The sequence below is a fragment of the Eptatretus burgeri genome, chromosome 3, assembly GCF_056783735.1.
Source record: "Eptatretus burgeri isolate ZD-2024b chromosome 3, Ebu_testis_v1, whole genome shotgun sequence".
Lineage (NCBI taxonomy): Eukaryota > Metazoa > Chordata > Myxini > Myxiniformes > Myxinidae > Eptatretus > Eptatretus burgeri.
Genome location: NC_140963.1, coordinates 10,564,526 through 10,582,025, shown reverse-complemented (window position 1 = coordinate 10,582,025; position 17,500 = coordinate 10,564,526). Strand labels below are relative to the sequence as shown.

Sequence of the window (17,500 nt, the reverse complement as noted above, 5' to 3'; positions counted from 1 at the left end):
CAACGGCCATCCATATCTAGTGCCCAACTGTGTCTGCGGACGTCCTGCAGTTGGGTTACTTCTTATTAGGAGGTTGGTGGCAGGATTTGCACTCCGGCCACCGTAAAACCCTTCATTCCGCAAAACGCAAAAACGCAAAAAAATCTGAAAACCCACTCCGTGGGAGTACCTCCTGTGCAGCTTCCCTTCGCAGGGCAGCTCACCGGATGACGGGATTGGGGCAAAGCCTTCAGGACCCCCAATCTTTGATAGGAGGGAAACCACGGGGTAACATCCCTGGGTCAGATTGCGGGAGAGTGTGTCGGAGTGGTGCTGAGGTGTCGTCCACCAGACGGCGGTCTCCTTGGGTTAACCTGAGGCGGTCCCTTCGGGTGGGTGCCTGGAATGTCCTATCCCTAAGAGAGGATGATCACCTGTCTCTGTTATCATCTGAGCTCAAGCGTTTGGACATCGGGATTGCAGCTCTCTCTGAGGTTCGGAGACCGGATTGTGGCGAGATAATGGTGGGTGGTTACACCTACTATTGGTCTGGTCGCTCTGATGGTTACCATACCCAAGGAGTTGCTGTAGCTGTGTCCAATAAGCTGACCCCAATGATAATTGAGGTAACACCGGTCAACGAGCGTATTATGAGATGAAGGATTCGTCACTCCTTAGGTGTCATTTCCCTGGTCTCTGTTTATGCTCCGACTGAGGCGAGTGATCTCACCGTGAAGGATGCATTCTACGCCAAACTCGAGTCTGTGGTTGATCAGTGCCCCAGACGAGATACACTTCTAGTCTTGGGGGATTTCAATGCATCGACTGGAACTGATAGGGATGGTTATGAGGTGTGTGTTGGTCCCCATGGGTCAGGAACTATGAACCAGAATAGCACTAAGTTCCTTGACTTTGCAAGAAGTCATGGACTTAGGGTGGCTGGTTCATGGTTTCAGCGCCCACAAGCTCATCGCTGGACTTGGTATTCCAACGCTGGCGGTGTGGCAAAGGAGATTGACCATGTCCTCATTGACGGTCGTTGGAGGATGATCCAGAACTGCAGGGTCTACCGGAGTGCTCAGTTCCTCAATACTGACCACAGGCTTGTTGTAGCAACTCTAAAGCTGCACCTCAAATCCTGGAGAATGGTACCATCCCAGCCGAGTCTGGATGTTGCCAAGCTCAGGGATGAGAGAGTAGCTGAGGAGTTTGCGAACAGGCTGAGTGGACACTTGGGGGGGGTCTGGGTGCTTTGGGGTTTCCTGACGAGTTGTGGAGCGCCTTCAAGACCACCGTCCTTGATGTTGCCGGTGGATGCCTTGGAGCTCACCGCAGGGCAAAGAAGAATTTTGTCTCTCAAGGGACACTGGATACCATTGACCAGAGTCGCAGGGCCAGGCTGAATGGCAGAGCTGAGCTGTTCAGGGAGCTGAGGCGTAAAACTGTACGTGCACTGAGGGTGGACAAGGAGGCCTATGTGCGAGAAATCTGTGAGGGGGTAGAGCATCACCTGTGGACAGGTGATTCTCGTCCCGCTTGCAGGGGAATTCGCGCATTACGTTCATCCAAGCCCATCCCTCGGAGCACTACAGTTCGAGCAGAGAGTGGTAGGCTCTTGACAGAGGAGTCCGAAGTGAAGGCCCGCTGGGCCGGTTACTTTGAGCGGTTGTACCAGGCTGATCCCCCAGCTGTCGAGTTGGACGTCAAGGGTGTTACAATCCCTGTTGCTGACCCTCGAATCAACTGTGGTCCACCTTCGCTTGTGGAAACACGGGCTGCGGTGAACCAGTTGAAACGGGGCAAAGCTCCAGGGATCTGTGGCATCCATGCCGAACTTCTCAAGGCTGGTGGAAATGCTGCACTCGTGTCGTTGCATGCAGTTTTGTGCTCTGCCTGGAACACAGGCATCATCCCAACTGACTGGAAGAGGGGCCTTGTTGTCCCTCTCTGGAAAGGGAAGGGTGATCGCCAAGACTGCAACAACTACCGAGGGGTGACGCTGCTCTCAGTGCCGGGCAAGGTCTTTGCTCGGATAATTCTTGATAGGGTTCGCCACCATCTGCTTGAGCACCAGCGTCCAGAGCAGTCAGGCTTTACACCAAAGAGGTCAACGATTGACCGTATCCTTGCACTTCGTGTCCTCACCGAATGCAGACGAGAGTTTCGGCAGGGGCTGCTTGCAGCCTATGTTGATCTCTGTAAAGCGTTCGATTCAGTGAATCGGGATGTCCTCTGGAGGATTCTTGGTCTTCGTCGGGTGCCACCAAAACTGATCGATCTGATGTCTGAACTCTACTCTGGTACTGAGAGTGCTGTGAAGTGTGGTGGTACCATCTCTGACTTATTTCCAGTTGTTAATGGAGTTCGTCAGGGATGTGTACTTGCCCCCACACTTTTCAGCACTTGTATGGACTGGATTTTAGGGAGGATGTCGGAGAGATCAAGTTGCGGTGCATCGTTTGGCAATGTCAAGATCTCGGACCTTGATTTTGCAGATGATGCAGTCATCTTTGCGGAGACTTTAGACATCCTCTTGGGGCTCGTTTTCCTGATGCTGATCCTGCTCACCAGATTCTCTCAGCGAGGGAGTCTCATGAGTGGAGGAGGCCAGTGGGCCGACCACGTGCCTCATGGTTGCAGCAGGTTGACCATCATCTCAAGGAGATGGGGATGGGCCTGGCATCTGCCTGGGGGATGGCCAGACGGAGGCCCCTGGAGTACCGGCGGAAAGTGGACGCAGCGACGCGCTGTTCTGGCACATGCTCCCATACCTGACCTGACCCCTTTCCCCCCCCGCGCTGAGATAGTGCGGAAAGGGGGCCCCGTTCCCACCCCTTTCCAAGCAGTGCCAACGAAACCCGCGGAGGAGCGCGGAGTCGGGGCACCGCCGCGGCATTTGCGGCTCATCACAAGACGGGTAGGCTCCGCCCGGTCTCGCGTCCACAGGCCCCGTCTGTCCCCTTGTCGTTGAGGGGGGCCCTTTTCTTTTGCTTTTGAGTATATGTGTTGTCGGCACCGTCTGTAAAGTAAAACTGTGTAAGTGTTGCCATGTGCTCGCGTAGTCGGTAGTAGATCTGCATTGTTGTGTTTCTTTTGCAATTGCTTTTGGTGCATAATTGTTGTAATTGTATATGTGTGCCATCCATGTGCCGCGGAATAAATGTGCGTTATGTTGAACTGTTTTTCCCGTTTCGCTTCGTCTTTTCTTTAATTGAATCTCCATCTTACTTCACGTAAAGGGTTGGTAGTGGGCTAAATACGCCCGATAATTAATCGGAACCGTCGAGGTTGACGATAACACCGCTCGGTTATCCCGATAGTACGGAACGGGTCTCTTAAAGTGGCCCGAGTACGGAGTCGACCTGCAGCGAGGTGCGATCGCCCGGTCTACCCTCCGTGTGGGTACTTAGGTAGGTCGAATTTGGCGAACAACCCTATCCCACGCGGGGGGCCGATTGGCACGATCGTGGTGAGGCCGAAAGGCCCACCCGTGACTAGTTCCCGGCGTTAGTCCGAGAGGGTCACGACAGAATTGTCCGTCCGGTGGGCGACGTGCCGCGATTCGAGTTACGTGGCCGCTCGCACGCTGGCGGGCGCGAATTCGCGACAATATATATCAACAGTATTGAAGGCACCGAGGCATCTGACTGATCATGTCGGACGAATCAGGTGAATTTAGGATGGGGTTAGGTTAATGGGACAGGGAAGGCAAATCCACCACCACTGTAATATTTTACTTGAGCACCTGTGTTGATCCACAAGTTCCCATGTAAATGCAATTTTGTCATGCCATAAATCGGCTCGGTCAGTTTTGGTCACATTAGTAGGCAACTGCAATGATGACCCGGTGCATCGGCATTGATTTTGAATATAGAGGATAAAATTTGAGGCAATCCTTTCAACTTGTGTGATTATGAGGTATAGTGCCTTGTATTATTAACTCTAACACCCGAGGCTACGATGGCATTGCAGGAAATGCACCAGTGGGTTTTTGTTTGGCAGTGTGTTCTGGTGCCATGCATTGAAAGGACTCCAGTTCCAGCAAAAGTGAAAGCAATTTGGTATTTTCCACTGGATGGCAGGACAATCGAAACCAGGAGTTGTATTGGGAAAGCAAAATATTTTGGTGGATTTAGAGATCCAACACCTATTTTGCATCAAATAATCTTACCTCACCACCGAAGGTGGATGGAGGTTCTATTTTCACCCTTTTCTGTCTGGTTGACTGTGAGCAGGATATCTCAAAAAGTTCTGGTCGGATTTGGATGAAACTCTGTGGACAGGTTGGGTGTGTGACAAGGATGAATTAGTTAGATTTTCGTGAAGATCCGGATCCAGATATTCGGATTAACAAAGTGATTCTTAATAATTGAGAGCTTGGACCAAAAATGATAAAGCATGATATCTCAAAAAAATGTTGATGGATTCGGATGAAACTTGGTGGACGGGTTTGGTGGATGACATTGACTGATTGATTTGATTTTGACAAATGTACAGATACATATTCAGCCTATCAGTGGGATACAAAACGTAAACTGTTCAGTCTGGCGGAGGTATGCGCTCAACCGCGTGCTGTTCATATATCTATATATATATATATATATATATATATATATATATATATATATATATATATATATATATATATATATATATATATATATATATATATACATATATATATATACATCATCTCACAAAAGTGAGTACACCCTTTACAAAAATGTACATATTTTGTTGTAACTTTTTACTTTGATGTATTATAAACACAAGACTCAAATAAATGATAGAGTAAACATTCTGTCATACATGTACAGGCCCAAATCATTTATTCTGTGGAAACAATGTGGCATACTGGGCATATCTGTGAAAAGGGAGGGGGGGGGGCAACAAAAGTGAGTACACCCAATGTACTTTCTCACATTGAAGCATTATTGTTTTCAGTATTTTGTATGTCCACCATTGTTTTTGAGCACAGCAGCTATTCTACTCAGAATGGAGTTGACCAGTGTTCCACATGTCTTTCCAGAGATCCTGTTCATCTCCTCTGCAATGACTTCTCGAAGTTGCGTGATGTTGGACACTTTTCGTCCCTCAACCTTACATTTCAGGATGCCCCACAGGTGTTGTATTGGGTTTAGATCAGGTGACATGCTTGGCCACTCCAACACATTGACCTTCGACTTCTTCAGAAAGGCAGTTGTCTACTTGGAACGATGCTTCCGATTGTTTTCTTGCTGAAATCCAGCTCCTCTACCAAGTTTTCGCAGGGAGGGTAACATCTTCTCCTTCAGGATGTCACAGTGCATTGTAGAATCCATGTTTCCCTCGAACTTGAGCTCTCCAGTACCGGCAGCACTCATGCATCCCCAAACCATGACACTACCACCACCATGCTTGACTATAGCGAGAACGCACTTTTCTTGGTACTGTTCCCCAGTTCGCCGACAGACACGCTGCACCCCATCTGGTCCAACGAATTGATCTTCGTTTCATCAGACCAGAGGACATGTTGCCAGTAGTTCAGGGGCTTGGATTGATGTGCTTCAGCAAACTGTTTGCGAGCTTTCTTGTGGCTCTGCTTCATGAGAGGCTTACATCTTGGACCACACCCATGCAACCCGATACGATGGAGTGTGCGACGTATGGCTTGCGCACGAACAGACTGGCCAGAAGCTGTAGAAATCTCTTCAGCAATCTTGGCGGCACTTTGTCGTCTGTCTTGGAGGACGAGATTCTGAACTTGGTGAACAGTATGTGCAGTCATCTTTGCTGGTCTGTCCTGGCGAGCACAACTCATTGTTGTACGCTTCTTGGAGAACCTCTGGATGACCTTGGCCATGGTGTTGGGGCTTACTTTCAAAGAAGCACTGATCTTCTTGTATCCTTGGCCATCTTTATGTCGGGCAACGATTCGATCTTTGACATCTTTCGAGAGCTCTTTACCATGAGGAGCCATGCTGCTTTCTCAATGGCGATTGGTACAGTATTTCCTTTGCAATTATTTCTTCATCAAGCAGATAGACAATTACTGCATTGAATACACTTCTTCAGTTTTAACATACCAGGGAGGTTGCAGCTCTATGGATATTGCGTGTATTGTTTGGTGCATATTTGTACCTTTAACACTGACTTAAATATGCAGAAAATGATGAAAATGGAAGCTGTTTTACCATGCTTGACTTACTTCTTGTGCAGACAATAGCAGGGGTGTTGCCTTTTGTTGCCTCCTCTTTCAGAGGAGGGTTGTCGGCGACTAAACCGTCTCCCCCACCAGGTTTTCTGGTGAGGAGGGTATTTGGATATGGACACCCAGCAGGATTAAAAACAAAACCTGTCAACGGGCGGAGGAGCTCCTTGTGAGCCAACGGCCATCCATATCTAGTGCCCAACTGTCTGCGGACGTCCTCCTGCAGTTGGGTCACTTCTTATTAGGAGGTTGGTGGCAGGATTTGCACTCCGGCCACCGTAAAACCCTTCATTCCGCAAAACGCAAAAACGCAAAAAAATCTGAAAACCCACTCCGTGGGAGTACCTCCTGTGCAGCTTCCCTTCGTAGGGCAGCTCACCGGATGACGGGATTGGGGCAAAGCCTTCGGGACCCCCAATCTTTGATAGTAGGGAAACCACGGGGTAACATCCCTGGGTCAGATTGCGGGAGAGTGTGTCGGAGTGGTGCTGAGGTGTCGTCCACCAGACGGCGGTCTCCTTGGGTTAACCTGAGGCGGTCCCTTCGGGTGGGTGCCTGGAATGTCCTATCCCTAAGAGAGGATGATCACCTGTCTCTGTTATCATCTGAGCTCAAGCGTTTGGACATCGGGATTGCAGCTCTCTCTGAGGTTCGGAGACCGGATTGCGGCGAGATAATGGTGGGTGGTTACACCTACTATTGGTCTGGTCGCTCTGATGGTTACCATACCCAAGGAGTTGCTGTAGCTGTGTCCAATAAGCTGACCCCAATGATAATTGAGGTTACACCGGTCAACAAGCGTATTATGAGATTAAGGATTCGTCACTCCTTAGGTGTCATTTCCCTGGTCTCTGTTTATGCTCCGACTGAGGCGAGTGATCTCACCGTGAAGGATGCATTCTACGCCACACTCGAGTCTGTGGTTGATCAGTGCCCCAGACGAGATACACTTCTAGTCTTGGGGGATTTCAATGCATCAACTGGAACTGATAGGGACGGTTATGAGGTGTGTGTTGGTCCCCATGGGTCAGGAACTATGAACCAGAATGGCACTAAGTTCCTTGACTTTGCAAGAAGTCATGGACTTAGGGTGGCTGGTTCATGGTTTCAGCGCCCACAAGCTCATCGCTGGACTTGGTATTCCAACGCTGGCGATGTGGCAAAGGAGATTGACCATGTCCTCATTGACGGTCGTTGGAGGATGATCCAGAACTGCAGGGTCTACCGGAGTGCTCAGTTCCTCAATACTGACCACAGGCTTGTTGTAGCAACTCTAAAGCTGCACCTTAAATCCTGGAGAATGGTACCATCCCAGCCTCGGCTGGATGTTGCCAAGCTCAGGGATGAGAGAGTAGCTGAGGAGTTTGCGAACAGGCTGAGTGGACACTTGGGGGGTCTGGGTGCTTTGGGGGTCCTGAAGAGTTGTGGAGCGCCTTCAAGACCACCGTCCTTGATGTTGCCGGTGGATGCCTTGGAGCTCACCGCAGGGCAAAGAAGAATTTTGTCTCTCAAGGGACACTGGATACCATTGACCAGAGTCGCAGGGCCAGGCTGAATGGCAGAGCTGAGCTGTTCAGGGAGCTGAGGCGTAAAACTGTACGTGCACTGAGGGTGGACAAGGAGGCCTATGTGCGAGGAATCTGTGAGGGGGTAGAGCATCACCTGTGGACAGGTGATTCTCGTCCCGCTTACAGGGGAATTCGCGCATTACGTTCATCCAAGCCCATCCCTCGGAGCACTACAGTTCGAGCAGAGAGTGGTAGGCTCTTGACAGAGGAGTCTGAAGTGAAGGCCCGCTGGGCCGGTTACTTTGAGCGGTTGTACCAGGCTGATCCCCCAACTGTCGAGTTGGACGTCAAGGGTGTTACAATCCCTGTTGCTGACCCTCGAATCAACTGTGGTCCACCTACGCTTGTGGAAACACGGGCTGCGGTGAACCAGTTGAAACGGGGAAAAGCTCCAGGGATCTGTGGCATCCATGCCGAACTTCTCAAGGCTGGTGGAAATGCTGCACTCGTGTCGTTGCATACAGTTTTGTGCTCTGCCTGGAACACAGGCATCATCCCAACTGACTGGAAGAGGGGCCTTGTTGTCCCTCTCTGGAAAGGGAAGGGTGATCGCCAAGACTGCAACTACCGAGGGGTGACGCTGCTCTCAGTGCCGGGCAAGGTCTTTGCTCGGATAATTCTCGATAGGGTTCGCCACCATCTGCTTGAGCACCAGCGTCCAGAGCAGTCAGGCTTTACACCAAAGAGGTCAACGATTGACCGTGTCCTTGCACTTCGTGTCCTCACCGAACGCAGACGAGAGTTTCGGCAGGGGCTGCTTGCAGCCTATGTTGATCTCTGTAAAGCGTTCGATTCAGTGAATCGCGATGTCCTCTGGAGGATTCTTGGTCTTCGTGGGGTGCCACCAAAACTGATCGATCTGATGTCTGAACTCTACTCTGGTACTGAGAGTGCTGTGAAGTGTGGTGGTACCATCTCTGACTTATTTCCAGTTGTTTCTGTAGTTCGTCAGGGATGTGTACTTGCCCCCACACTTTTCAGCACTTGTATGGACTGGATTCTCGGGAGGATGTCGGAGAGATCAAGTTGTGGTGCGTCATTTGGGAATGTCAAGATCTCGGACCTTGACTTTGCAGATGATGCAGTCATCTTTGCGGAGACTTTAGACATTCTCTTGGGGGCCCTCGAGGTGCTGAATGAGGAGTCGGAGCCGTTGGGATTACGGGTTTCTTGGGTAAAAACTAAGATCCAGGCTTTCGGTGACATCTTGGATGCTGCTGTCCTGTCTGTGTCTGTTTGTGGTGAGGATGTTGAGGTCGTGGAGAGATTCACTTCCCTTGGCAGTGATATTCATGTCTCTGCTGGCTGCGAGTCAGAGGTCAATAGACGTCTTGGTCGGACCTGGGGAGTCATGGATTCACTGGATCATGGGGTGTGGCGCTGCCGGCACCTGTGCGGGAGGACGAAAGTCCGAGTCTTCAGGTCCTTGGTACTTCCAGTCTTGCTCTATGGGTGCGAGACTTGGACTCTGACCAAGGATCTGAGACGGAGACTTAATTCCTTTGGTACCAGGTCTCTTCGGAGAATCCTTGGCTATTGCTGGTCGGATTTTGTGTCCAACGAGCGGTTGCTGAGAGAGACTCGGATGAGATTTGTTACCTGCATAGTCCGTGAGCGTCAGTTGCAGCTGTATGGACATGTGGCTCGTTTTCCTGACTCTGATCCTGCTCACCAGATTCTCTCAGCAAGGGAGTCTCATGAGTGGAGGAGGCCAGTGGGCCGACCACGTGCCTCATGGTTGCAACAGGTTGACCATCATCTCAAGGAGATGGGGATGGGCCTGGCATCTGCCTGGGGGATGGCCAGACGGAGGCCCCTGGAGTACCGGTGGAAAGTGGACGCAGCGACGTGCTGTTCTGGCACATGCTCCCATACCTGACCTGACCTGACCTCTTTCAGAAATATTCGTAATATGCCACATTGTTTTTATGGAATGGCAATTTTGTGCCTGCATACATATTGCGGAATGTCTACTCTGTCATCAACTCTGAGCTTTTGCTTCAAGCACAGCTACTTAAAATGTTACATTGAATTATTTACATATTTCTGAGGGGTGTACTCACTTTTGTGAGATACTGTATATATAAAATAAGAAATGAAACATTTGAAACATGCCTTGGTTTATAAATTTATCTATTTTTGGAAAAAGAGCATGCTGTGGTAGTTATTACTTCTGCCACCAAAAGTGGGCGAAAGTTATGTCTTCACCCCTGTCTATCTATATCTGTCTGTGAGCACGATATCTCAAAAAGTTGTGGACGGATTTGGATGAAACTGGACAGGTTGGGTGTATGACAAGGAACAATTGATTTGATTTTGGTGAAGATCCGAATCCGGATACGAGTATTTTTAATTTTTTACAAGTGATTCGTCACCATTGAGAGAAGGGTTCAAAAACTATATGTCATGATATTTCAAAAAGTGTGGATGGATAATGGCAAAACTAGGTGGATTAGTTGGCTTGACGATAAAAAAAGCCAATTAGATTTTGGTTCAGGTCAGCAAATCCAGCCTATCGGTGAGATGCAAAACGTAAACTATTCAGTTTGGTGGAAGTATGCGCTCTACAGAGTGCTGTTCTCGTTGACCATTGATAGCCTCAGGTGCAACCAATTGGAAATTGATCATAGGAACACAAGGTTTGACCCCAATATTTATAGAACAGCTTTGTCTTCGTCGTCTGACTGTTACCAACGTAAAGTGTCAAAAAAACCCCCAAACATAAACTACTGAAACTATAATAATAAAATTGATGCTATTTAAACCTGCTGCTTCATCCTGTTTTTTTCTCTTTTTCACAAGGATCTGGAAAACGATGAGCTGGAGCTTGTTGCTGGAGAGGAGGAGGTATCCGATACTGAGGAAGATGTGCAACAGGAGCTGGGTGGACTTGATGAGCAGCGAAGTGTTATCCTCCACGTGCTGTCTCACCTCAAGTTAGGGATGGACCTTACCAGGGTATTTGCCTTTATAGATATGTGAGAATCTCATGAGAGGGAAGCAGACAGGAATGTTTAGATTCTTCGGGAGCAAAAAAAAGGATATGGACAAATCTTTTTAAGATGAAATTTAAGTCTAACTTTTATGACAAGGATGAATTCCTTATTGAAATATTAACTTGATTATGTTTTTTGAAAACAAACTTGAATAACTTCATGAATAACCTTTTTTAAAACTTCACTTTGTACAAGTCAATTCAGAAAACTGAAAAATAAGAGATTTTTATCTTCATTTTTATCCCCCGCCGCGTGGCGGAGGGGGATATTGTTGTTATCCAGGTCGTCCGGCTGTCCGTTCAGCTGTCCGTCCGGGCGTCAACATTTATAGCTGTAAGTGCGATAACTCATAAACTGTTCGCCATATCGATTTGAAATTTGGGTCACACATGTAGCACCTGAAAAGGAAGAACCCTATTGATTTTGGGCGTGGCCGGATCCAAGATGGCCGACTGGGGCGGCCATCTTGAAAAAAATGTTTTTTTGTAATAAATGGAAAACCGCTCATCTGATTTCAATTATTTTTCGTTACTACGTTCATCACCCCTGGGGAACTTTTTCGAGATGATGACCAAATGGTGTCTTGTTTCCAATTCACCTCCCTCATTATCTGGAATATGTATGACCTTTTTCATTCAATGGTGGGGGATTCCCCATCTCTGATGGTATGTTTACCTTATTATTTTAAATGGGGAAAACCTCCTTTTTTGGAGCATTTACTTACAACTTTGGTGACTCCCAGTATTTTATTTTGAAGCAGTGATGTCTTGTCCGTGATCAGCTATGAAACTTGCAAGTACACTGCCTTCAGAAAGTATTCACACCCCTCGACTTTTTTCACATTTTACTGTTACCACCTGAATTGAAAATGGACTAAATTTTAAAAAAATTCTCACCATAATGACAAAGTGAAAAAATGGTTTTATAAATCTTATAAATTAATTAAAAATGAAACGCATAAATATCTAATATGCATAAGTATTCACCCCTGAGTCAATACTTTGTAGAAGCGCCTTTAGCAGCGATTACAGCTTCAATTCTTCTTGAGTATGTATGTGTGTATCAGCTTTGCACATCTGGATTTGGGGAGTTTCTTCCTTCTTCCTTGCAGATTTGTTCAAGCTCTGTCAAATTGGATGGGGAGTGTTGGTGAACAGCAATCTTCAAGTCTTTCCACAGATTATTATCAATGGGATTCAAGTCTGGACTTTGACTTGGCCACTCAAGGATTTTCACCTTTTTGTTCTGAAGCCATTACAGTGTTGCTTTGGCTGTATGCTTGGGGTCATTGTCCCATTGGAACATAAATGTTCGCCGGAGTCCAAGATCTTTTGCACTCTGAAGCAGGTTCCCCTCAAGTATTTGCCTGTATTTGGCTCCATTCATTGTTTCCTCTATCCTTATAAGTCTCCAAGTCCCTGCCGCTGAGAAGCATCCCCATACATGATGTTGCCAACACCATACTTCCTGGTAGGAATGTTGTTCGATGGGTTATGAGCTGTGCTCAGTTTCTGCCAGACGTAGGGCTTTGCATTCAGACCAGAGTCTTTTGCCTCATATTCTCATCGTCTTTCATGTGCCTTCTTCTCAGGAGTGGCTTCCATTTGGCCATTCTTCCATAAAACCTAGACTTGTGAAGTGCTGCAGAGATTGTTGTCCTTCCAGAAGGTTCTCCCATCTCAGATAAGGAACTCTGTAGTTCTGTCAAAGTGGTCATTGGGTTCTTGGTCACCTCCCTGACCAAGGTCCTTGCCTGGTTGCTCAGTTTGGTCGGACGGCTAGCTCTAGGAAGAGTCGAGGTAGTTCCATATTCTGTCCATTTCCTAATAATGGAGCTCACTGTGCTCTTGAGAACTTTCAACACTAGAAATTGTTTTATCCCCTTCCCCAGATCTATGCCTCCTCACAACTCCATCTCGGAGTTCTACGGACAGTTCCTTGGACTTCACGGTAGAGTTTCTGTTCTGACATGCACTGTCAACTGTGGCATCTCATACAGAAAGGTGTGTTTCTTTCGAAACCAAGTTCATTCAATTGAATTGGCCACAGATGGACTCCAATCAAATTGTGGACATCTCGAAGATTATCAAAGGAAATTGGATACACCTGAGCTCGATTTGGAGTGTCATAGCAAAGGGGTTGAACACATTGATGCAAAACATTTCTGTTTTTCACTTTTAATTAAGAAGAAAAATTTCGAAAAAAGAAAATTCCACTTTGTCATTATGGGGATCTTGTGCAGATTGGTGACAATTTGAATTTAATCCATTTTATATTCAGGCTGTAATACAACAAAATGTGAAAAAGTCAAGGGGTATCAATACTTTCTGAAGACATTAGTTGTCATGTGCAGCCTGTGGCTGCTGGTTGCATCATTTTTGGGGGGTGAGGCTGTGCCCCTGATGCAGTGCCCTCTTCTACCAGGAAGCTGGTACTCCTTTGGCCAACCTTTGATTACATAGGGATGTAATGGTATCGAAAATAAAAAAAACTTTGATAATGATCTGATGTAGTCAATCTCAGTTTTTAAAATTTGATTTTTGTAGAGAGGTCTATTGCTATTGATTTTCCATAACAGCTCCAGAATTCAAACTAGTGCTTTTGAAGTTTCTGATCCATATATATATATATATATATATATATATATATATATATATATATATATATATATATATATATATATATATATATATATATATATATATATATATATATATATATATACTGCAGATTAGATTTGATTGCTACTGAGTTTATCAAGGGTTCTCACACTTCCATAGCCTTGGGGTCCTTTTCTCTGACTTGAATGGCTGACGGTCTTGACGGTAATTGCTCTTCTCTCTGCTTGGCGAAGAGCAGATTTATAGATAACATCCACTATTATGATTAATTAGGACATATGCTGAGCAGTGTGCATGCCAACTTCGATTGTGCGCTTGTCTTTAAAGTAGCACTAAGTGATGCAAAGGAAGATGACGTGGTATAATTCAATAATTTATTGACACATTTTACGTGCAACACGATGACTCATTAAAACACTTCACGAGACCTTACCTACACGATGGAGCAGTAAAGAGTGCGAGAAAGACCGGAAGGGGAGGAATATCTTATCCAAATAATTTAACCGAGGAAACATGAAACCACAATTTTTGTCACACGACGTGTCATTGTCTCTTCATGGTTTAATCTCTTCAGCTTCCTGGTGTTGGCTTTGTGGTTAGGGTGGTGGCTTGGGATCCTAGGGTCCTGATTTCAAGCCCTGTTGGCCACTGAATTAAAAAAATACACCAGGAGGTTGACTCAGCCTGTCATCCTTCCGAGGTCAGCAAAATGAGCACCAATGTACTGGTAAGGGGGACACTGCATCAGCGGCATATCCGTGTCCCAACCAATGATGCAACCAGCAGCCACAGGCTGCGTGAGAGAGAGAGAGAGAGAGAGAGAGAGAGAGAGAGAGAGAGAGAGAGAGAGAGAGAGAGAGAGAGAGAGAGAGAGAGAGAGAGATAGAGAGATAGAGAGATAGAGATAGAGATAGAGATAGAGATAGAGATAGAGATAGAGATAGAGATAGAGATAGAGATAGAGATAGAGATAGAGATAGAGATAGAGATAGAGATAGAGATAGAGATAGAGATATATATATATATATATTGATTGAGAGCTTCCTGGTTTGATCTTTTTATTTAATTTCGGAGGGATTATAACGTGAAAAGTCAAGTGAGTGCTGTTAAACTTGGTCCACCATTTTGTTGCAACCAATACCATTGCGAGTGCAAACTAGAGCGAAGTCGATGGTGCGCCATCACAAATCCCCACGCTTCCCATCTCAAGCAAAGTCGAAAGATGGCAAAAAGTTCCACCAGGAATGAAGTTTAATTTAAAATATGTTTCGAAATGAGCCCGTATTTGCATTTGTTGGTGTTTGACCCAGCAAAATATTACATTTATAAATGACTGTTGCATGATAGTGTTTGATAGTCTTGGATAGTTTGATAGTCATGATAGTCTTGGAGTCAGGTCAGGTTCGATCTGTGACCTGCTACAGGTACCATGTAAACCTGTACTAACCTGTTCCATGGTCGGGTTGTCGGCGACTAAACCGTCTCCCCCACCAGGTTTTCTGGTGAGGAGGGTGTTTGGATATGGACACCCATCAGGATTAAAAACAAAACCTGTCAAAGGGCGGAGGAGCTCCTTGTGAGCCAACGGCCATCCATATCTAGTGCCCAACTGTGTCTGCGGACGTCCTCCTGCAGTTGGGTCACTTCTTATTAGGAGGTTGGTGGCAGGATTTGCACTCCGGCCACCGTAAAACCCTTCATTCCGCAAAACGCAAAAACGCAAAAAAAAATCTGAAAACCCACTCCGTGGGAGTACCTCCTGTGCAGCTTCCCTTCGCAGGGCAGCTCACCAGATGACGGGATTGGGGCAAAGCCTTTGGGACCCCCAATCTTTGATAGGAGGGAAACCACGGGGTAACATCCCTGGGTCAGATTGCGGGAGAGTGTGTCGGAGTGGTGCTGAGGTGTCGTCCACCAGACGGCGGTCTCCTTGGGTTAACCTGAGGCGGTCCCTTCGGGTGGGTGCCTGGAATGTCCTATCCCTAAGAGAGGATGATCACCTGTCTCTGTTATCATCTGAGCTCAAGCGTTTGGACATCGGGATTGCAGCTCTCTCTGAGGTTCGGAGACCGGATTGCGGCGAGATAATGGTGGGTGGTTACACCTACTATTGGTCTGGTCGCTCTGATGGTTACCATACCCAAGGAGTTGCTGTAGCTGTGTCCAATAAGCTGACCCCAATGATAATTGAGGTAACACCGGTCAACGAGCGTATTATGAGATTAAGGATTCGTCACTCCTTAGGTGTCATTTCCCTGGTCTCTGTTTATGCTCCGACTGAGGCGAGTGATCTCACCGTGAAGGATGCATTCTACGCCACACTCGAGTCTGTGGATGATCAGTGCCCCAGACGAGATACACTTCTAGTCTTGGGGGATTTCAATGCATCGACTGGAACTGATAGGGACGGTTATGAGGTGTGTGTTGGTCCCCATGGGTCAGGAACTATGAACCAGAATAGCACTAAGTTCCTTGACTTTGCAAGAAGTCATGGACTTAGGGTGGCTGGTTCATGGTTTCAGCGCCCACAAGCTCATCGCTGGACTTGGTATTCCAACGCTGGCGGTGTGGCAAAGGAGATTGACCATGTCCTCATTGACGGTCGTTGGAGGATGATCCAGAACTGCAGGGTCTACCGGAGTGTCAGTTCCTCAATACTGACCACAGGCTTGTTGTAGCAACTCTAAAGCTGCACCTTAAATCCTGGAGAATGGTACCATCCCAGCCGAGGCTGGATGTTGCCAAGCTCAGGGATGAGAGAGTAGCTGAGGAGTTTGCGAACAGGCTGAGTGGACACTTGGGGGTCTGGGTGCTTTGGGGGTCCTGAAGAGTTGTGGAGCGCCTTCAAGACCACCGTCCTTGATGTTGCCGGTGGATGCCTTGGAGCTCACCGCAGGGCAAAGAAGAATTTTGTCTCTCAAGGGACACTGGATACCATTGACCAGAGTCGCAGGGCCAGGCTGAATGGCAGAGATGAGCTGTTCAGGGAGCTGAGGCGTAAAACTGTACGTGCACTGAGGGTGGACAAGGAGGCCTATGTGCGAGGAATCTGTGAGGGGGTAGAGCATCACCTGTGGACAGGTGATTCTCGTCCCGCTTACAGGGGAATTCGCGCATTACGTTCATCCAAGCCCATCCCTCGGAGCACTACAGTTCGAGCAGAGAGTGGTAGGCTCTTGACAGAGGAGTCTGAAGTGAAGGCCCGCTGGGCCGGTTACTTTGAGCGGTTGTACCAGGCTGATCCCCCAACTGTCGAGTTGGACGTCAAGGGTGTTAAAATCCCTGTTGCTGACCCTCGAATCAACTGTGGTCCACCTACGCTTGTGGAAACACGGGCTGCGGTGAACCAGTTGAAACGGGGCAAAGCTCCAGGGATCTGTGGCATCCATGCCGAACTTCTCAAGGCTGGTGGAAATGCTGCACTCGTGTCGTTGCATGCAGTTTTGTGCTCTGCCTGGAACACAGGCATCATCCCAACTGACTGGAAGAGGGGCCTTGTTGTCCCTCTCTGGAAAGGGAAGGGTGATCGCCAAGGCTGCAACAACTACCGAGGGGTGACGCTGCTCTCAGTGCCGGGCAAGGTCTTTGCTCGGATAATTCTCGATAGGGTTCGCCACCATCTGCTTGAGCACCAGCGTCCAGAGCAGTCAGGCTTTACACCAAAGAGGTCAACGATTGACCGTATCCTTGCACTTCGTGTCCTCACCGAACGCAGGCGAGAGTTTCGGCAGGGGCTGCTTGCAGCCTATGTTGATCTCTGTAAAGCGTTCGATTCAGTGAATCGGGATGTCCTCTGGAGGATTCTTGGTCTTCGTGGGGTGCCACCAAAACTGATCGACCTGATGTCTGAACTCTACTCTGGTACTGAGAGTGCTGTGAAGTGTGGCGGTACCATCTCTGACTTATTTCCAGTTGTTACTGGAGTTCGTCAGGGATGTGTACTTGCCCCCACACTTTTCAGCACTTGTATGGACTGGATTCTAGGGAGGATGTCGGAGAGATCAAGTTGCGGTGCGTCATTTGGGAATGTCAAGATCTCGGACCTTGACTTTGCAGATGATGCAGTCATCTTTGCGGAGACTTTAGACATTCTTTTGGGGGCCCTCGAGGTGCTGAATGAGGAGTCGGAGCCGTTGGGATTACGGG

At 47.7% G+C, this 17,500-nt stretch overlaps 1 protein-coding gene across 5 annotated transcripts in view; it reads left to right on the top strand.

The window, feature by feature from the left end:
• The window catches only part of OSBPL11 (oxysterol binding protein like 11), a 151,797-nt gene that overhangs the window by 90,744 nt on the left and 43,553 nt on the right, over positions 1-17,500 (top strand). For all 5 annotated transcript variants that reach the window (XR_015055884.1, XR_015055883.1, XM_085872412.1 and 2 more), the window contains exon 8: positions 10,540-10,695. Coding sequence is in view for 3 of the 5 variants with exons in the window: in XM_085872412.1 (XP_085728538.1) it covers positions 10,540-10,695 (156 nt within the window). In the remaining 2 variants the exon portion in view is untranslated. The remainder of the gene's footprint in view (positions 1-10,539; positions 10,696-17,500) is intronic.